General features: G+C 37.7%; 1 protein-coding gene across 1 annotated transcript; it reads right to left on the bottom strand.

Moving 5' to 3' along the window:
* Positions 1 to 1,165: 1,165 nt before the first annotated feature.
* On the bottom strand, positions 1,166 to 20,083 carry FAM102B (family with sequence similarity 102, member B). Its single transcript, XM_010563443.1, has 11 exons — positions 20,013 to 20,083; positions 16,521 to 16,641; positions 15,874 to 15,903; positions 15,249 to 15,365; positions 13,548 to 13,594; positions 8,511 to 8,617; positions 7,470 to 7,565; positions 5,684 to 5,867; positions 5,467 to 5,594; positions 4,998 to 5,067; positions 1,166 to 3,424 (listed from the first exon to the last, which is right to left on the bottom strand). The coding sequence occupies exons 1-11, from the start codon at positions 20,081 to 20,083 to the stop codon at positions 3,382 to 3,384; spliced, it is 1,014 nt and encodes a 337-aa protein (XP_010561745.1). The 3' UTR covers positions 1,166 to 3,381.
* Between the last annotated feature and the right edge of the window lie 2,864 nt (positions 20,084 to 22,947).

The following is a 22,947-nucleotide window of genomic DNA, read 5'->3' on the forward strand; positions in this document are numbered from 1 at the left end:
TCAGTCATGTGACTAGCATCTATGAATGTTTTATGTATATACATGTATACTTTGTATTTCTGAGGGAACTCTCTACTGTGAGGTCCTTGTTTGCTGATGAGATTTGCCTTTCATTCTATAAGGAATCTGTTGATTCATAAAACCAGAAGAGAGACAACAACCCTCAAAAGAAATTCCAGGATATGCTGCTGAAATATAGAAAAAAAATTGTTTTCCTTTTTGAATTGAAAGACAGCTGAGACTGGAGTTGGTTATACATGGTACAGTTATTTATCTTAATCCTTACTCTACAATTCATTGGTTACTGAATTGATCTGAGTGCCTAATAGTTTGTACTCTAATTGTGATTATTTTTAACGTCAGAGCAGATACTTACTGCAGAACCAAAAAGCTTGGTTATTTGGAATGCATTGATGAGAAAAGTAATACATACCACAAATAGTTTTGTTAAAAAAATAAGAAGGTAATTTACAAAGTTATACAAACTGTATGAAAAGTTTTAGTAGTAGTAATTCTTTACAGTCAACTGAGGAGGATTAGTTTTGTCATTTGCATGGTGAGGAGGGACTATATACAGTGCCCTCACTTTCCCCAAGTACTGCTCATTGTGGAGTCTGCTTAATAATTAACCTACCAATATGCCTCACAATTTGAAATTGATTTTTCATTTATGTAAGACTGATACACTACTTTTCCTCTCCAGGAGACAGATGTACTATGTACTACTAATGGTGCCGTTAAATACTTTGTGGACTCGAGGTGGAGTTTAATAAGCTGCAGAGGTGAAGTTTGAAAAGCAGTAGAGAAACTGAAATGGACATGAACTTCCAGTTAAGTTTGTAATTTTTGCACTAAAAAAAAGACATAATTGTTTAGAAACAGATTCCAAGCTGAAGAGTTGAGTTTATTGAATGTCTGAGAGATTTGCATTTAAATACAGTAAAAAAAAACAACCCACAACCAAAAAACCCACAAGCCACCAACACATCCTGAATAGTTTACTATATAAGAGTCTCCAGTATTCTTATAACACAGTTTACAAAAAAAAAAAAAAAAAAAAAACACTACATCTAAATATGAAGGTTATATTCCACTTAAAATATGCACAATTAGAGAATCACTTCATAAAGAGTTGTAACTCAAACTCAGAACAATAAATTACTAGGATACAGTTTTATTAAAAGCTTGATTTCTGTGTAAACTTCCTATTTAAAAGATCTGCTCAGGCAAGAAAATAATTGGTTTCTATTAAACAAAATATCTATGGCAGTTAGCTGTGTCTTTTAACATAGAATACAAATTTGGGCTATGGAAATTCCCTTAAGAATTACATAAGTAGCTGTACAATGTTTTTTAAAAGTCTGTTTTCCTCAAACTATGCCTATCTTTCCTAGTAAGCTTAAGTAAGCTACCATCTAACTATTACTGGGTGTAATAGATTTGTCAACAAACATAGAAGTGTTAAAGAGTACTGAAAGCAACTCATTTAATCAAATTTCATGCATCTTTTGGCTTGCAGTAGGATATTTTTGGTACAAATTAGTTATACAACAGGAAAGGAAACTATCATGTTCTGAGAGATAGTTGTATACTAGCAGTTACGTAGGTTCTGTTTAAAATTCCCATGGAGGACAGAAATGGATAATACCACACTTCTATTAATAGCAGCTAAAATATAGTCTTTGTATTAATTCTTTTACCCATTAAAACACTTTAAAAATATTATAATTAACAGTAGGAAATAAAAGTATTTAAGTACCATAACTGAGAAATAGCTCATATTCATCATATTCAGCAACAGTACTCAAGCTTTAAAATCTGAAATTTCCTTAAAAAACACAAATAGAAATTAGTTTAATAATTCTACTATGGATTTATGGAAAACAAAGCCTGCTTTTCCTAATTTAACCTATTAAATATGGCCTACTTCAATAAAAGGGTGTCAAACATCACTCTGAGCAGAATTTGAAGCATTCAGAGCTTAAAAAAATGGCCACACTATTTGTATTTTTATTTAATCCAAGCCTTACTGATAAACAATACAACTAATTATAACAAAATTAAGGTCATTTGCAGTTTACACTTAAATACAGTAGAGCCCAGCCTGAATGAGAATTGTGTCATCTAACACATCCCTTTTAAAATGGATTCTTTCATAATTCTCAATTTTAAGGATCTTTCTTGCCTGTCAGGCAAATCACTGTTTGTGCAACTTTAAATACAGTACATTGACCTTAATGTAACAGTAGACAGATAGTGAAAGAAGTGTTTAACAAATATGTTGCACAGTAAGACGTTTTCAGAGTGCAGAGTTCATCTACAATAAAGTGCTTCTCTTAATAAGTTATATTGATAATAGTATAGATGTTTACCTAGTTTTAAAGACTAGGTTGCTTAGTAAATAGGTTAATCTCCCTGTACCTCCCCAGTCCCGCAAGGCACATTCAAAACATGAGCAAAGCACTAACTGTGAAGGATTAAGCTACAATAAAAAGTTCTAAGTGGTAGTAAACTGACTAGGTTTGTAAACAGTACCATCCCATTGAATCTCAAGGTTCATGCATTACTGAAGAGAGTTTCTGTGGAAGCAGCTTTTGAACTCCAGATTTAATAATCAAGCTAGCATTCTTCATAATACACTACTATGCCTTAGTATTTTGACGTGGAATCCCACTTCTTTTGTCACTTGCACAAAAACAGATGTCACATTTGATGCATTTAAGCCTCTAGACTTCATTTACAGTTAACATAACTGATTACTGGCTGGTTTAGATCCATTTAGTTGGGTTTTTTTAAAACGCATGTGAAGTTCACCTCTACTGTTCAACCTTACAGTGAAGTTGTGCTCAGTACTCCTAAGAGGTTTTGTTTATGTTAAAACATAGCTGGGCTGTTTTGTGGAGGCCTTAATTTTGACTTGATAGAAGTAATTAGCTTCTGTAAGGCTAAAACAGCAGGTAGGATCAAATTAACTAATTAGTTTCTTCAGGTTCATTTAAGACAAACTTTCAGAAGCTTCTTTAGAAAAGAAGTTATGAACAAAGTACATCACCACACGTGATCTCCCGTATAAAATACTGAAATGGGACTCACTTCATCCTGCTTCCAAAAAATGTTTCACACAATTTAAAAAGCAAGTAATACCACTAGCATCAGGTAGAGCTTACAAAAACAGTCCAAATGCTCGCACAAGGTAGACATAGCTAAACATTGCCTTCATACCACAGAAGATGAAGCTCTATGAGTAAGAGGCATTCCATTACTTTTCAAAAAAAAGATCACATTGAGTTCATTTTGGCTTTCACAACCCTTGCAACAGAGCAAAGAAAACCAGAAGTATCAATGCCAGAGCTCCAAGTTTTCCTCGTTTGTCATTCTAGTCTAGCGTTTTATCACCACCTGCTCATATGCTCCAGATCCTACTCTGAAAGAATGTTTGAAAGAAGTTAGTTCAATTCCAATTTAAATGGAAGCTAAACAGCAAGTATCACAGATCAGCAAATTTACTGTTTAAAAAAAAACACCCCCCCCGCCCCAAACCCAACAAAAAAAAACCAGCTGAACACCTAGTACCAAAACAGTTAAATGTGAAGGGTAGAAAACATGCGTAGTTACCATGTCACTCAGTAACCTACAGTTTAATGCTTTAAAGCATTTTATGTTTTACTACAGTTAAAATGAAGAATGATAAATAATGTTACTGAAAAAGAAGATACTGTTGGACTTGTCTATAGTTCCTTAAATATTACCTTTTGGGTACCCCTCTCACCCCAGCTATATCATATGCAGCTAATACTTTTTATATACATATATATAAAAACAGATAAATGTATCTAAAAACCAGTAAGTGATAGTCATCTTATGTTAAGATACAAGAAAAACGTCTTCCAGTCTTTTGTTCATGCTGAATTGTAAACAAAACTCTCTCATCCCCCACATGACAGATCATAGTGGGTTGTTTTACATGGCAAATTGCAGTACTGTGTAAAAAATCAATAGGGCAAGCTCTTCCTTAATATAATATTCTGCCCGGACTGTTCTGGTAACTGAATTAGGACAGATCTCTATATACTACTGTAGTGTGCTCTGTAACCATACATGTAATCCTAGATAGAAATTAGTGTGCCCAGTTTGCAAATAAACCAATGAATTATCTTTTAACTGACAGTATTGCTTGCTTGTGTAAAATACATTTATTTTATAACTTTCAACACATTATCAGTTGCCTTTATACGTAATTCCAGAAGTACTTGCTGAAATACTGATGCTATGGTAATTTCCTGAGATAAAGAAAAATCTTAAGAGTTACACTGGACTGCAGAATCATGGTATTAGAGCATATTCTTACCTGTTTTTAATGTTTTCTCATCTAAGAAGTCTAATACATTCAGGTCAAGTCATATATCAGAGTATTTGAAGAGGGTTTAGAGAAGAAAAAATATCTCTGATTCTAAACTACAAGAAGATAATCTGAAACAGATTATCAGAGGAGAGAATTTAGGGCTACAAATAGTTGAATGATGAACAAACCATTGAAACAGGAATAGTGTAGCATATGGAAACAGGAGTTGTGAGCAAAACTAAAGTGAAGAAAATTAGGCTTGTTATCAGGAAGACTTAGAAGTTTGATACTGTAAAGGTAGAGGAGTAAAACACTTAAGACTTTCGTCCAGCTCCAGAGAGTAACGTAGCAAGTCTATAGAGCTAAGATTCCAAACTGGTGCCTGTTTCCTGTGTCCATACTGAATCTGAAAACTTTGGAACTAAGACTCTTCAGAACCTCTGAAAATTATAATTCTTATGGCTGACACATCAGTTCTATTTGGGAACTAACCTACGGGTTTTGTTTTAAAACCCGACAGTCTAGCTCTTTTGGTGCTTTTAAATGATAGAGAAGAGAAAGATACAAAGATCAAGAATGTATATGCAGAATAATTGCTGTATAAGATGCATTTTTGTTTAGTATTACCTATGGATTAGTTGTTCAGGCTACATACCTGTTAGGTAAATGATGGCTTCCAAAAGAAGTGCTTCCACCAGGGCCCACAAATAATCTTAAACCTTCTTCTAAAAAGCAAGGGAATTAAAATGTTAGCTTCCTTTAACGTTGCCCTAGCTAAAACTAAGTCATTTTAAATCTACCAGTTTTACAACTGATACTTTCAGATGCAAATGTTTTAAGTAACGAAGAACAAAACTTCACATGTTATAGGTTGGAGGAACTACCTTCGTCATAGATTTGCCCCTGCTCTTTTCTTTTCCGGCTTAAATTAATTCTCTGGAAAAGTTACCTGAGTCATGCAAGGGTCTTTTCAACTTCTGGGAGACAGGATGAAGCAGAAAACGTAGTGATCCATATGCACAGTCCTTATGATTACAAGCAAGAGGGACTATGCAGAGAGTAGATTTTCCTAAGGCCTGTAATGTACATCAATTTTCCCTAAGCTTCCTTATTTATCTCCATACCTTCTGCACTTGAGTCTAAACTGAAGTCTTGACTCTGGAGTATTTTTTCAACTATATCATCAGCATCAACTCTGGTAGCATCAACTCTCTTCAGCTGTGACTCCACAGAGTCTTGCTTTACAGGATGTCTGCAAAAAATATATATTTAGAGCTCTTAGAAGTGATATAGTAAATGATATTTTACTTCTGCTACGTAAGCCTTTCAAGTTAAGTGTACCTGCAGAGTTTTTCTGGTACATCTTTAACAGATGTATCAATATTAGCTTCAGTTACTTTTGGCTTAGTCTCTTCACATGGCTCTAGAATGCTTCCAATTCCTATTGAGGTACTACCCACCGAGGTGTTTCTCCTGTGGCAGAGTTCAGACAGGCTGGATGATCTAGAGTGACATGTGCTATATCCTGTTGGGAAAGTGCGGGAGAGCTAGGTTAGGTATGTTCTTGACAGCCAAGGTCATTACTTATATTTTACCATCCTGAAAGCAGAATTTGTGTTTTGTCTTCTTATAAAGAGACTTCAAAAGCCCTATGAATGTATGTGCATACACCACCTAGGCCATTCACTTCAGGTTTTGTATTCTAGCACATGCTGTTCTCTTTTTGTTCTAAATAACTCTTGCTTCCTAACAAATATAATGACTTGGTGTCATTACTTCCCCTTCAGCTTTTAGAGCTAAGTCTCCATTTGTAAGTTATTTGTTTTTACATATGGAAGAGGTAAAAATCTCATTCAGATATGTTGCTGGGTGAAAAACTGGCTGGATGGACAAGCCCAGAGGGTTGTGAAATGGGGGTGAATGGGGTGAAATCCAGTTGGCAGCAGGTCACAAGTGGTATTCCCCAGGGCTCGGTGTTGGGCCCCGTTCTGTTTAATATCTTCATCAATGATCTGGATGAGGGGATTGAGTGCACCCTCAGCAAGTTTGCAGATGACACCAAGTTGGGAGGCAGGGTCGATCTGCTTGAGGGTAGGGAGGCTCTACAGAGGGATCTGGACAGGCTGGATCGATGGGCTGAGGCCAGTCGTATGAGGTTCAACAAGGCCAAGTGCCGGGTCCTGCACTTGGGTCACAGCAGCCCCATGCAGCGCTACAGGCTTGGGGAAGAGTGGCTGGAAAGCTGCCCGGCAGAGAAAGACCTCGGGGTGCTGGTTGACAGCCAGCTGGATATGAGCCAGCAGTGTGGCCAAGAAGGCCAATGGCATCCTGGCCTGTATCAGAAATAGTGTGGCCAGCAGGAGCAGGGAGGTGATTGTTCCCCTGTACTCGGCACTGGTGAGGCCGCACCTCGAGTACTGTGTTCAGTTTTGGGCCCCTCACTACAGGAAAGACACTGAGGTGCTGGAGTGTATCCAGAGAAGGGCAACCAAGTTGATGAGGGGCCTGGAGCACAAGTCTTATGAGGAGCAGCTGAGGGAGCTGGGGCTGCTTAGTCTAGAGAAGAGGAGGCTGAGGGAAGACCTTACAGCTCTCTACAACTACCTGAAGGGGGGTTGTAGTGAGGTGGGTGCTGGTCTCTTCTGTCAGGTGGCTGGAGATAGGACGAGAGGAAATGGCCTCGAGTTGAGGCAAGGGAGATTTAGGTTAGATATTAAGAATTTTTTTTTTACTGAGAGGGTTGTCAGACATTGGAATACGCTGCCCAGGGAAGTGGTGGAGTCACCATCCCTGAAGGTATTCAAAGTGCGTAGATGGGGTATTCCATAATATGGTCTAGTGGGCATGGATGATGGTTGGACTCGATGATCTTGAAGGTCTTTTCCAACCTAAATGATTCTGTGAATTGGTGGAAGCTAAGGGAAAAAGCTGTCTCACATTCAAACAGATAATTCATTGTGCTTTTAAGAGGAAAATAATGTTACCATCCCCACACCTGAAACTCCTAGGAAAAAGCTTTCAACTTCAAACCATTTTTTTAAACATATAAAGTATACTTATTTTTTACATCTAAAACTGTGAAAGTAAATAAACCCCAACAATTCATAACAAAATTGTTAACAGCTACCTGACAGTTTTGACTGCTGACTTGCATAGCTTGATGTCCTGGAATGTCCACATGCACCAAGTTCATCTGGGACTGAAGCACTCTTTGATGAGACATCTGCAACATGTGCAAGTCAGATACTGTTGCTAAAGCCAGCTTTGTTATTACTTTGCCTGTAATCTTGATTAGATTCAAATGTCAGATTTCCCAGAGGGATTAGGGATTTGTCACTGGTTTTCTACAAACCCTTTGAAGATTGAAGTGCTGCAAAAATAGCATGTATGTTAACAAACATGCATACCTTAAAAAAAAAAAAGTTTCTGAGTAAAACAGAGAGTACCATTGGGTTAGAAAGATTTGTATGAAATGTAGTTCTAGATTTGTCTACACTGTCAATGTTAAAGAGATTACCATGCTTTCCATAGTACCATAGTAGAATGGTGTGCTAGATGTTTTCTGGCTGAAAAAGTAACTGTGGTTAAGACAACTTAAGCTGTGTTTAGGGTGGAAATGACTAAGCTATGTAAGAGCCTGAAGCTTGTTAAAAGCAAACAAAAAAACCCATAACCACCCCCAAATTTCAACCTGTAATAAAGTGTTTTAATAGTATTTTTTTTCTAATAGTCTAAATTTCAGAGTAACTACTTCAATTTTAAACAATACTTAGAACTTTTACCACTCAAAATTTACTCAGTTATGCATATTCCTATGATTCATATGTTGAAAATCAAGGGCCAGATTAAATGCTCAGTCAAAATAAAAATCCAAAGCAAATCAAGAAATGTGTCACACAGAAAATGAAAGATTTTAAATGTTAAAAAGAAGGCAGGCTATCAATCCAGTTTCTGGTCTTTCTTTCCATTAAATAAACTGTTGCAAAAGTAAAAAAGAGAGATTCTACTGATGTTATCTAGGAGAGTGTGTCTCAAGAAATAACCAAAGAAGGTCCCTTTGTCGGCCAACTGTCACCATCCCTTTACGATTTGAAGTATTTTATATATCTCCTTGAAGCTATGAAGCCAGTTATAAAAAAATTGAGAAATTAAGAGCATTATTTTATACCTGCCATGCCCAGATGTACTACTTTTAAGTTTTCTCCACCTTTCCTGTCTTCATGCAAAGATTCTGGTTCTCCAACAATTGCTATAGACATTGCTGTGGAAGGAGGCCTGTAAGAAAAAGGTGGTTAAGATTTGCTGTACTTTTGCTGTAATCCCTCCAAATTGATCAGCACATATTTTTCTTTTCAAGTAAATCGGCATAGTTCATGCTGTGCTTCAAGTTAATAGGCTTGTAACTTTTTTCTCAAAACATGCTGCCTAGCCCCCTGTTAAGAAGAAAAAAAGGGGAAAAAAAAAGGCTATCGCTATTGAGCTTAAGGACATTTTACAAAATCCATCTGCTCAGTCCTTCAGGCTTCTGGGGATCCTTGGAAATGCTTTTCCTTTTTTGATGATTGGTGAAGTGTTTATTTTTAAGTTCTAAATTTTTTTTTTTCAGTGTATGAATCACAGGATAATTTACATGCTAAGAATATATATAATTCAGTACTTCATGGAATACATGATAAGACAGTAAATTAAAAAAAACAAAATCCACACAATGACAGTTGGCCTACTTGGATAGTGCACTGTGATGTACTCCTGGCTTTGTTTCATCTCTGTTACAGTACCTGAGGAGATTCTGAGCTGATAACCCTCCCGCTCCTAACAAAGGGGCCTATGTTACCATATCCATGTATTCCCCTCTAAATTCTACCTCCTGCAAAATAAAAAAAGCATCACGTACACCATAATTTAAATTTGGCTCAAGATTAAAAAAGATTTTAATAAAGCTTAAATGCGTGTTTCAGATTATACCAAGACCCAAAGGGATATATTTTATTAAAATGAATAAACTTCTAAGTTTGTGTTTTGCTAGTGCAAAAGAAACTAATTAGAAAATGACAAAGTGAAAGTAGTCTTCTCTTGCAAGCAAACACAACTAAAATACATTTCAAGATGTTACCTACAGTTTTTTTCATGCTTTGTTATTTTTTACTTTGGGAACAGACTGTTGGTCTGCATACCAATGGATATTTGTTGACATTTTTAGATTTGACATATTCAATAAATTAGTCACTGTCTTCATGTACAGTAACATACCCCTCTTATGTTACATTTGAAAGTAAAGAGAGTAAGAGAAAAAGCACTTCTAGAAATACAATGCTTGTGTGACTTAACTGCATAACATACTTTTGAAAGCAAGAACTGAATGATTTCAGGGATGTCACCTCAGATCAAACATCAAGCCTTCTAGGCTTCTTCATAAACTATGTAGCTGATCCCAGATTGTGAAATTGGTTTAAGGTTTATTTTTCCTTCTACGAAGGACATCTGGATTAGATAATTTTTTTGTTCTGTTTGTGTTGAAAGCTTACGTTCCAGGAAATGGTTATATCATCATAAGAAAATGCCAAGTCTGAATAATTTCAGTTAGAGATTTTTTCTTAGGGAGCCAGAAAACTATTTAGGTACTAATTTCAACTCCTTCGGTACCAGCCAGTAAAGAACAGAAATACATTGTTTTATTAGTATTCTGGTGGTGCGTTTCTTCCCCCTCTCTGGGCTGATCTACAAACTCAGAAAGTCTCACTAGGCCTTAGCATAAGTGTAATGAGTTGGGCGGTTAAATGTCCCTTGACTGTACCAGGAACTCTTGCATGGCTAAGACAGGGAGTCATGCTGACTGACCCAAGGACTCCTGCTGCCTGGCAGAGGTGGGGGACGGGAGTAGAGATAATTAGTTCTCTCCTGACAACCTTGAGACATATCTCAGTCCTCTCCTAACTATCTTGGAACATCCCGTATCTGAATCTTAATTCATTCTCTGACAGCCCTGAAGCCTTCCTTATCTGACTCATAACTCATGCGTAACGGTACCAGCACAACTGGAATCCCAGTAATTTGTTGATGACAAAAGTCAATCCAAACGTATAAACAGCAGTACTAAGTGGGATGCTTTGAGGTCTCCTGGATCACAGGGCGCTGCGACTGGCATCCCCTCTGAGTGGCATGCCTCAGAGCTCGCAGACTTTCCTGTTTGTGAAAATTGGAGGTCTTGTCACTGAAAGCAGACAAGAATTGGGCTGATACTCTCTGCTCCTTCAGGCTCAACCCTTCGCCCATTGAGAAAGATGCTGAAGCATTTGATGTAAGCATTTTCACGGAACTCAAGGGGAATTTTTAACAGGTATACACCTCCTTTACTCACTTACGTATATCTCTTAGTGTCTTTATGCATGTGTGTGTGTACTAACCTGAATATTCTATAGCAAGCATATTACAAATATTGCTTTTCAAATCTATACTTACATTACTGTTGTGAACTTTATTTGACTGTGAATGAATCTCAGGCTACTATTATACTCACAATCTCTTTAGATATAAACCATTGACCAAGTCTGGGACTAAGAGTCGATCCAGCCGCACCTAGACTCCAACAGGAGTTTAGAAAGCAAGGGGGTCTTCTCTGAACCTCGTGACTCAATGGGAGGGTCTTCCCTACCATTTTTACATTCCCGATCTCTGTACAAATCACGAGAAATCAATTCTAACTCGATTTTTCTTCATATGTTTCTCTTTTGCCCTATTGCATCTTCAGTCTTTGTATACATAATGTTAGTTTGATTCTAACTTAATTTTCCTTTGTGCGTTTCATCCATGTATTAAGTAATAGAGTGAACCTTGCCATCGAATTCTGTGAAGTCGTGCTTTTATATAAATTCCTATTAAATCATTTTTGCTAATACCATTGGAGGCAATTCTTTAAGCAGTCCAAAACACTCTACTTCCTGACAAGTATACAAGACTAGTGATCAGTTAGTTGCCTTTGAGAAATTGTTTATCAGTACCAGTGATGTATTTGTTAATAGGTCTGACTCAAAAGTAAATCAAGAGTTGCTAAATAACTAGGGATACAGAAAAGCTTTGCCCAATCAAACAAATTCAGGTAATACCCTCTTACTATTTATTCAGTAAGCACAAGATGAGATTTTACAGTGTTCTATTCTTATTGAAGGTTAGAAGCAGAGAGGATAAAGGGCCATTAGTGGTGTAAGGGGACATTGAAGAGTTCCTGTGGTGAATCACCTGAGCTAGACTGGTGCAGGCAATGTTCTCAGATCTCCTCAGAAACAATGGTTAGGATACAGCCACAGCAGTAATGCACAAAGTCTCTAGTTGCTACAGAAACCGGTTCTCAATTTCTTAATTACACCAGAACCTACCTGAACCAACTAAAACCTACAAATGAGTTACTTCATACTTGTACCTCAGACTGAGTTAGGTCAGTGCTGCTTTTCTTGGAGCTTCAGCCTCATTTCACTTTAAATGCAATCTTTTTTACTTAATAAAGACTTCAGTATATGTTTACTGCTACAGTTTAAGCCTGTATGAGATTATTATCCCTCTTCATTGGGTTATTCAGAGGGACATTGATTACCTGCACTAATCTGATAAAAGATGAGTTTAAATTCCATTTATGAGAGTATTTTGAATAGGAAACCTAATCCGTAATGAAGTAAAAGTGTTTTAGTGTAGCAGTTTGTAAGTAAACACTCTATCTTTACAATGGAAAATATCTTTGATCCAGCATAAGGTCTGAAAGTATAAATGAAAGTTGAGAACCTACACAAAAAGTTGAGACTGACATAACAAGGGTGAAGCTAGCAATTTTTTGCAGATTGTTTTCCTTAAGCTCATTTATTCTTTTCAAGTTATATGGAATACTTGGAACTCTGCCTTAGATTGTTTTTGAAAGGGCTAACATAAGAACAAGCATGTTGTCTCAGACCAAAGGTCTGTCTAGCCTTGTATCCTGTTTCTGTCAGCAGCAAACAACAGATGCTGAGAGAATATGGCACACATAGTAACGTATCTCCTGAATATTCTTCCTGCATCTCCTCATCTGTAAGTTAGGTATTTCTTAAGCCTCATCTGATGTTTTATACTTAATAGCCCTCAGTAATTTTTTTATTCAGGAATCTGACTTAATTCTTTCTTGAGCTTTTATTATTCACAATGTGTAGTAGCAAGGAGTTCCAGAGCTTGATCACATGTTGTGGGAAGAAAATACGTCCTCTCATTTTGATTCCATCTCCTACTAGTTTCAGTATAACAACATGATGAATGGCTTTCAGGTTATTATAAAATATCTTGTATAATACAAATGACGTGAGAGTTCTTCACTTCCTACTGATCAGGATAATTAAGGCATGGTTAGCAAGATAGTGGTGTTCTCTGGAAATAGGAAGTTTGCCAATTGTACTGATTCAGTTTAGTTATTCATAAAGCTTGGGTGCCTCATAACAAAATGGCTTATTAGTCTAGAAAGAAGGCAACAATTTCATCTCTTTCAAGACTAGGTTTTTCCCTAGCATGTGTGATTTTTCTGTTCTGTGGTTAGTTATGGAAGATAACGTGCTCTAGCAAAACTATTACATTTCCTTAACTACACATTAAAGAAAATAAGGCCAAAGGATCCCCAATATATAGCAGTGTATTTTCCTAGCTACCTCCCCCCTCAGATATTACCTCTTGCATCTTCTACTAAGTTGCATAATGTCTTTGCTAACTAAATATCTGTAAGTGCTTTCTCTTGTAATAAGTCATATCACACTTCTGTTTTTTTTGAAAATAAATCTTTTAAAATCACCTGAGACTTGTGAATAAAAGGTGTAACAGCACATTTTCCAAACACAAGTATTAGTCGGGTCACCCCACACCAAGTATATTTATATAAGCTTGCTGCAGGAACAGTTTCCCTTAAGTGTTTCTTTGATTTTTTTTTTTTTTAATTACAGATGTACAGGCTAGTATTCTTTCCTTAAAAATATACTAAGTATTTAACAGCAAGGAGAACTATGATACTCCTACTGGTATTTTTACCACATTAGCCATTATTCAGCTACCATCCCATTTGTTTGTGCCTTTTTTATTTTATTTTTTTTTAACATTGTTGCCAGGTTGGAGACATTCATAAATGCAAATTAGAAGTGTAATTCTGAACATGGAATGTATGACCAAAACACTATCCCACACAGATTTTTCATAAACTTACGTTTTAAAGCATGGGTCTCCAGACATTAGCTGCATGTTGATCAAAACCTACACATTAAGAAAACAAAACCCACTGTAAGAAAAAAAATGGAATTGGTCTGTGATACGTGGTCATGTCACTAAGTGATACTTGCCACAAATCTTACATTTAAGCAAAATAAAATGGCATCATCCCATATGCAAATAAACACACTTATGCAGAGAACTACCTCTTTTTTCTTAGTACACATGCAAACAACACAAAATAGCATTTAAAGTAACATAGCTGCACATACAAGATTCTGCAAGAGATCAAGAAGAATCATAGAATCATTAATAGTTAAGATGGCTTCAAGGGAAAAATAGGAAAAGGAAATCTGAAAGATTAATGAGCAAACAGAATATTGTTTAAAACAGTGTGTGCTGAAGTATGTTCTTTGCTGAGAATGTTTAGCAAACTGCTAGCATACAGGAACGGGTTGTGCTAACATCTGAGATAAAGTAAAAGCACAAAAGGTAAATAATGCCATAGGACAACAATGCATTGAGAAGGCTTGTTAGCGGGGTCAAAGCCATCAATTAAAATTTTTTCTGGAAAAAGTCTATGACTATCTTAAAGAAATCAGTGCATGCTTAAAAGGACTGTCGTGGTTTCAGCCCAGCCGGTAACAAAGGACCACGCGGCCGCTCGCTCACTCCTCCCGCCCCCCTCCGGTGGGATGGGGGGAGACGGAGGAGACAAAAGGGAAAAAACCCTGGAACCTCGAGGGCTGAGATAAAGGCAGTTTACTGGGACAACACAAAGAAATTGCAACAACAACGACGGTACTAATGAAAGAGTATACAAAAAGAGTGATGCACAGTGCAACTGCTCACCACCCGGGACCCGACGCTCCGCCACTTCCCCCACCAAAAGTCGAGACCACCCCCCGGCCCACTCCCCATATATATACTGAGCATGATGGCACATGGTATGGAATAGCTCCTTGGCTAGTTAAGGTCGGCTGTCCCGGCTGTGCCCCCCACCTCCCAGGTTCCTGTAAAAGTTAACTCTATCCCAGCTGAACCCAGGACAATGGTATACTCAATAGTATGAGAAATGAATCCTGGTGTCTTGGTAGGAAAAGAAATTTTTAAAATATTTACTTGTAACATTCTGTATGTAATTATTTTCAAGTTAATGCAGGTTATTGAATTTTTTAACTCCTTGGACTAATGGGAGAGGACAGGAGGGTAGGTTTCTTCAAACAATGTTCACCAGTTGTTACACTGATTACTATGAAACAGAAAATGGAAAGTTCCAGGAGTCATGGAGGTGTTGAAGCTGGCTTATACATAAATAAGCCAATTAAGAGATTCACTCTTAGAAAAGCTGCACAGGAAGTTGCCCAGTCTTAAAGATATATTTGCTACATTTATATGAATGTATTAACTTTTTCATCGTGCTTCCCTATTCAATTTTTCATTTCCTGTTAAAATAGGAATACCTTTTGAAAACTTTTATTTTACAGCTATCCATCTCCATTTCAAAGAGTAGGACGAATTCTATTTCTGACTGCATGGATTTCAATGATTCTTTCTAAACAACACTAATGTTTTTACTTTAAATAGCTTTCCTTCTAGAAAGAGGTTCAGCAAATATGTTTTAAATTTCATTAAGTGCTTAATAATACCACTTGTTCTCTGCTTTATTAGTTTGAGTACAATAAAGGAAACAACATACTTTGAGAATGGAGTTATCCTGTCTTGTTTTTTTGGTATCATAACCTTCCAGTAAACAGCGACGAGTGGTATTTCCTGATCCAGCAAACTCTGCTAGATTTAAATCTGCAAATCCCAGCTGTTAAGAGAAAATTACAAAGTTAGTAGTAAGCATATTACTAAATGAAGGTACTTGCTACATGCACAATATTGACTGCCACTCAACAGCAGTTTCCCTCAAATATGAATAAGAGGATGCCCATTAAATGGAGTGGCTCAAGGCAAAAAACAGAAAACAAACTTTGAATGTCAAATTCTGCATAGCTCTATTTTCAATTAAAAATTAAAGTCTCAAAAGAAAAAAGAACAAGGAGAGTTTATTTTTAAAAGTTAACACATGCAGAAGGGTTTACTTTTATCAACCCTTTCAGCATACTAAATGGAAAGAAAAAAAATATTCTGGTGGTATAATATTCTTACATACTTATTAAACATACTGATCAAAAGTTCCAAACCTCTGTGTCACTATAATACATATAATGAAATCATGGGTATTAGAATACTATTCTGGAATTACTTTAAATGGGCATAAAATGACAAGAAATAAAAGCTAATTCATAGGCAAAATTAGATACATCTCAATTTACCTTTGCATATGCCTTTCCTCCTTTTAACTCCTAGAAAAAAAAGAAAAAAACCCATGCCATTAAGCCATTAAAGATACTGACTGAGGCTTTTTGTTTGTTTTGGTTTTTTTTAGAAAAGCAAATACTAATCTTCATTTTAAAATAGCTCAACACACATTTGCTAGGCTGTACTGTTGTCATTTAGAACTTAATAATGTCCTTGGTGCGGGCCAGCAGGAGACTGTCATCTTGCGGAGAGGCGGAAGGGTGAGTGCCTGATACAGACCAGCACTTGGATCTTGCAAAGTCTAACCCCAAAGGCAGGAAGTGCTGCATACAAAATTCTGGTACTTAGCACAGTTCAAGGCTTCTAAGTTTACTGCTGCTTACTAGAAGTATCTATCAAGGGGCAATTTTGTAAAGACCAATGAGCAATTCATTTGCTGTCCTGCTGGAGTAAGTGTTCTTTTCAATAAGAATGTAAAAAAACATGAATTAGTCAAGCTAAGGTTATTAATAAGATTACTACGGAATTTTGACTAGAAGAATACCTGACATGGTTGCAGCTAAAATTTGCTTTATGAAGTTTATCAGATATTTAAAAATTAAACCAAAAGAAGTGAAGAAAGACCAGGGAAAGAGGAGAGGAGGGAAAAAGAGCTACTTACCTTCCGTACAGACACCCTGCAAATGCAAGTATCCAGAATTCCCGTTGTGGCACTGGCACTGATTTTACACATAAATAAGAACTTTTTCTTCCAGCGGACACAGTTTGCCTGTACTACCTCCCTGGAAATAGAGAATGTATGCTTAGTATCAGTTGCATATATATTCAGGACCATAAAATGCAATAGGACAGCTCAAGAACAAACACAGGTTCCACTGTTTGTAGAGTGGTCACTTCATGTAAAATCTGATCCAAGGCCTGAATAATCATCCTTCATTCTTCTCTTTGTGTAGCAAGAGTAATAACTGTTTCAAACCTTGAACACAATATTAGACCAACAGAAAATTCAACAGCTATGTGTTTTTGCAAATGAATGAGACCGTGATTTCTCCAGTTTGCCTCAGAAGAGTGAAGTCTTCCTGAACATTAGCTCCCAGGCACTGTCGTCCAAGCTGCTGAGCTTTGGAATGTGCTGAAGATACCTTCTTTGACAAGTAGTATTTCAATACAGAGAAAGGGAGCATCATACAAGCAGAACTAGATAAATTTGAGGCCTGGAAAAGTTCAAAGGAGATGATATATAATAACCGGATACAAAGTAATGCACTTGGGGCAAACAAGAATTTCAGCTACTTACTGGGACCTTGCCATTTCAGAGCAAAATAAGACAACTAATACCTTGTCATGGTTTAACCCCAGCCAGCAACTAAGCACCACACAGCTGCTCACTTACCCCCCCCCATCCAGTGGGATGGGGGAGAAAATCAGGAAAAGAAGTAAAACTCCTGGGCTGAGATAAGAACGGTTTAATAGAACAGAAAAGAAGAAACTAATACTGATAATGATAACACTAATAAAATGACAACAGTAGTAATAAAAGGATTGAAATGTACAAATGATGCGCAGGGCAATTGCTCACCACCCGCCGACCGACACCCAGCCAGTCTCCGAGGGGCGAATCCCTGCCCCCCACTTCCAGTTCCTAAACTAGATGGGACGTCACATGGTATGGAATACACTGTCGGCCAGTTTGGGTCAGATGCCCTGGCTGGGCATGAGAAGCTGAAAAATCCTTGACTATAGTCTAAACACTACTGAGCAACAACTGAAAACATCAGTGTTATCAACATTCCTCACATACTGAACTCAAAACATAGCACTGTACCAGCTACTAGGAAGACAGTTAACTCTATCCCAGCTGAAACCAGGACATATCTGAACAGATTTGTTCATTGCAGGAGGATTACAACCTGACAATATGATGCAGCTGAAAAAAAAGCAAAATGTAGGATGCTTTCAGCTATATTAATGTTATTATATAAGGCTCAAACAGAACACATTATTCTGTTTGGGTAACTCTGGCTGAGCAAGAAGACTCCAAAATTAACAGGTACAGGGAGGACAAATGGAAAACTCCTGTATCTTATAAGAAAAAAATTACATATAATAAAAATACACTAGTGATTCAAACACTTCAGAGACCAAATAACTTTAAGTCAAATGAAAAGTGGTTAGGACCAAAATAAGGCATAATCAAACACCCATTTAAAACTGAAAATTACAAGGTCTCAAGCCACAGAGCAAGTTTCTATAACAGCCCTCAAATAAAAGAAGTAGGAGCAAAAAAAATCTTACTGTAATTAAAGACAAGTTTGGCCAGTTTGTCAATAACAGGGGACATAAGGACTGTGATTCTGAGGGACCTGCCTCAGTGATCAAAAGCTCTTTTCTAGTCCCATGTTTCTAAACTCAGAATGTGGAATGGTCAAGAAACTGATAATTTCTTCTACCACTCTAATCGTTCAAGTACAGTCTTCACATATTAAAGCAATATTTGTCCTTTCCTTTCTCTTCCATTTTTCTAATACATACATTCCTATGTTTTATATCAACTTCTTACAGCAGCTTATTATTGAAGATCCAGTTTGACGTCTTTAACGGAGGTAGTATTCTACAGTTCCACATAAGCTGGAGTCAGTTTATCACACCTGTGGAGAAATGATGAATTGCAAGGCTCACGCAAAAGCTCCGATTTGCTGTACTGGTGAGACTGCCAGCTACGGCACTCACCGGCACCATGACTTCCTAAGGTAGGAATAAATTAGCCTGCCTAAAACAAGTCAGTTTAATGAGCACAACAGACTAACGGATTCTGATGATACAACACTGAGTCATATTCAAGCATGTGACCTAAAAGGAACAGTCTCTGTACACCATGATCTACCTTCTATCTTTTATGTTTTACATTGTAAACTTTCCTGTGCTTTGGAAAAAAAATAATCCCGAACTGCCAGTATATGAGTTGCTTAAATCCAAAATAGAACCAGAATTCAAAAAAGGGAAATTACAAATAGTTACATCCTCTACTGGAAACAGGCTCAGGCAAGAAGTCATTAAGTAGAATACAACCTTAAAGGGGTATTTGATAACTGCTAACATTTGTTGCACTTAGAAGACCTAGGAATAACTATTGTAGCACTTACATGATAGTTGCTCAACTCTCAGGTAAAGAAAATAGTCAACTAGATGCCCACTGTCAAGCAGAACACATCTATCCAAGTGCATAGGTATCTGGGGTCTGCGTATTTGCAAGTTTCACAACACTGTGCTTAAAGATCATGCAACTCCTGGGAACACAGTGGTCCAGCCTTACTGAAATTAAATTAGAAATGAAATCTCCAGAAATTATTTTCATTAAGTTCTTTTTTTTCTAAGTAACATTTTGAGCTAATCCTAAAAACAAAGACATAAAAGGCCCTCTTCTCTCTTAAAAACACCACCACATCAAGAACTGTTTTACCACAAGCAGGAAAAAAGGATAAAAAACTTTTTCATAAGCTAACTACAAATTTTTGCTTCAGATAAAGAAGGGATATTTATGTCGCTACCTTAAGTTATTAAATTCACTGTAGTACTCTGATCCTTCTGTCAACAGTTCTATCAGGATAGATTGAGAATGCTAGAAACTTATGAAACAATACTAACGTCCTCTTGTGAGCACCAGAAGCAACAGGCCTCCATTGATACTGAAAGACAATAGAATTGCTCATGGCCTCAACCCTGCTGGTAGTTATCCTAACTTTCGGGAGCTTGTTAGACTATAAAGAGTGAGCAGGAAGGTGAACTTGAATGCAGATTAACTAAGTGATATGGTTGGTCAAGATTTTCTTTCACTAAAACCATCACATTTTGGCACACTGGTAGAATTCCTCTCAAAAAAAACCCCAAATACATAGACACAAAAAATTCCAGAATCAGATTTTATTTCTAGTTTCAGCACAGAGTAAGAATGTCAGTTTTAACACAGCACTCTACATTAAAGGGAAAATTAAAAATGCCATTGCCAAACAAAGTGATTGTAGTAGCTGGCTGTCTGTTTTACTGGACTTTAAAGAATTAATGAAATTAAATCTTACCAGAAATATCTAATCAATACTAAAAAGCATGCAATTATACAAACCTTTATTAAGTCTCAAAGAGCAAGAATTCTTACCAGCCCTTTAACTTAACCTCCTCCTGCATTCTATCTCTAGTTTCAGATCCAGGCGTATCAGCTATGGCCATGTATTGGTTTTGTGTGGCAAGGTTTTGGTAGCGGGGCGGGGGGGGGTTACAGGGGTGGCTTCTGTAAGAAGCTGCTGGAAGCTTCCCCTGTGTTCGAGAGAGCCCATACCAGCCGGCTCTAAGATGGACCCGCCGCCGGCCAAGGCTGAGCCAATCAGCAATAGTGGTAACGCCTCTGTGATAACATTTTTAAGAAGGAAAAAAAGTTGGGACAGAGAGAAACAGCCGCCGGAGAGAGGAGTGAGAACATGTGAGAGAAACAAGCCTGCGGACACCAGGGTCAGTGAAGAAGGAGGGGGAGGAGATGCTCCAGGCACCAGAGCAGAGATTCCCCTGCAGCCCGTGGTGAAGACCCTGGTGAGGCAGGCTGTCCCCCTGCAGTCCAGGGAGGTCCACAGTGGAGCAGATATCCACCTGCAGCCCGGGGAGGACCCCACACCAGAGCAGGTGGGTGCCCGAAGGAAGCTGTGACCCCATGGGAACCCCATGCTGGAGCAGGCTCCTGGCAGGACCTGCGGATCTGTGGAGAAAGGAGCCCACGGAGCAGGTTTTCTGGCAGGACTTGTGACCCCGTGGGGGACCCACGCTGGAGCAGTGTGCTCCTGAAGGACTGCACACTGTGGAAAGGACCCATGCTGGAGCAGTTCGTGAAGAACTGCAGCCCGTGGGAAGGACCCACGTTGGAGAATTTTGTGGAGGACTGTCTCCCGTGGGTGGGACCCCACACTGGAGCAGGGGAAGAGTGTGATGAGCCCTCGCCCTGAGGAGGTGAAGCGGCAGAAAATAACGTGTGATGACCGTAAACCCCATCCCTGTCCCCCTTGTGCCACTGGGGGGGCTTGGTGGAGAAATCCGGGAGTGAAGTTGTGCCTGGGAAAAAGGGAGGGGTGGAGGGAAGGTGTTCTGATATTTGGTTTTATTTCTCATTACCTTACTCTGGTTGATTTGTAATAAATTGTGTTAATTTTCCCCAAGCTGAGTCTGTTTTGCCCATGACGGTAATTGGTGAATGATCTCTCCTGTCCTTATCTTGACCTGCAAGCTCTTTGTTATATTTTTCTCTCCCCTGTCCAGCTGAGGAGGGGGGAGTGATAGAACAGCTTTGGTGGGCACCTGGCATCCAGCCAGGGTCAACCCATCACAGGCCATGAATCCACGGGAAGCCTGCATGTATGCATTACTATGCATCCAATAATATCTGCAAAACACTTCCAGCCTTGAGTGTCCTTTTGGAAACTAGAAGCAATGTAGATTATCTGCTATTCATTATAAGGCTATAAAACAATGCTACAAGACTGAAAGTGTTCACTTGTCATCCATAAAGGTCAGAAAATCCCTTCTCATAGCACCTGTTCATCATACAAGTAGGACAGTTGTCATCACCCTTACCATCCTCCCCTTATCTCCCAGGATACCATTGGGCCTACCAGTAACAATCACTTCTCCTCCTATTCATCATTTTGCTAAGTTCCTGTGGTGTTTTTACATCTGCAAGAGTTCCAGTTATGAAGTAATAATACTTTTTCAAAAAAAAAAAAAAAATTTTCTGTAAACTCATAAGGTCAAAATAATGTGCCAAAATCTTTGTACAACTCAGTATTATGGTTCAGGTTATGTTTCTACTTCTCAGAACAGCTTTCTACCTCTACTGCAAACTACAGTCAAAGCAGCTTTACACTGTACAGGTATATAGTATTCCAGACATCACTAACATTATAGTAAAATATAATTTAGTGAACATTAAACGTATTTTTGCTTGTAAATACAAGATAAATGCAAATAACATCTGCCTGAGAAATGTAAGTGTCCTTAAAACCTTTAAGGTTTTCAAATTTATTTCAACATACCAATACTACTATATGTATATCATCGTTCAAGTAAGGAAGATAGCACAAAAACACTACGCCTTTGGAAGACTCAATCCACTCATATCACAGGTCAGGATTTATTCAGGGAAATAATTTAATAAACATTAAATAGGATGATCAGGTTTTTAAGTTCTCTTACAAACAAACAAGTAAAAGTTACAGTAAAAAGGCCTCAGTTATAGATACTGATGCTTTAATTCTTGTAAAAATAAAATCAAGTAAAACCTGGAATATCCCTTCCTCCTCATAAGGACACCAAAAAAGTATCAGTTTCTTTCACTGACACATTGTTTTAAAGAACGAGATGTTTGAAGCATTTGTACACAATCTGCCCCCAACCAACTGCCCCCCTGCCCCACACAGTCCTTCTAATTCCATTATATAAAGAAAAATCTGACATATTTCAATGAAGGTAGTTTTTGTGTAAAGAAAAGCACCAGCATGTTATTCCCCTCGTGCGGAAAAAAAGGTCAAATTATCAGAACATTTAACTTTAAAGAGTAGTATCTAACTTATAAGCTTCTTAGTTCAAGTGCAAGGCCTTTAGAAAATAAAGTTATATTGATTGGTTACTATGGAAATGAACCCAGATAACTTCTTGGCAGCTGTGCCTATGCTACAGTGCATGCTAGAGAAAGCTTTCCGTTATGAGTCAGTTTCCTATGAGCCTCACAGTCGCTTTACCACATGCAAAGCAAAACCGGTTGGTTTATAAATCAAAATATATCTTAGTTACTAAGATGCATTCAAATACATACAAGGTTGTAGTGCTTTGGTGTAACTTAACTAATGCTCTCAGTAAGACCTAACCAAGAACAAATTGAACAGACAGCTATTTTAAGATAAAATGATTCCAAAGTATAGTTTAAGTTACCATCAGTTTAACAAATTGTTTTTAGTTTAGAGGGGCAATTTCACATTGACTAAATTTCAAATGCAAGATTTCAGCTGTAGACAAGTCTTTTTCTATATGTATTTTATGTACTGTACACAATT

Source organism: Haliaeetus leucocephalus, unplaced genomic scaffold (genome assembly GCF_000737465.1).
Source record: "Haliaeetus leucocephalus isolate CR32 unplaced genomic scaffold, Haliaeetus_leucocephalus-4.0 Scaffold166, whole genome shotgun sequence".
NCBI classification, from domain to species: domain Eukaryota; kingdom Metazoa; phylum Chordata; class Aves; order Accipitriformes; family Accipitridae; genus Haliaeetus; species Haliaeetus leucocephalus.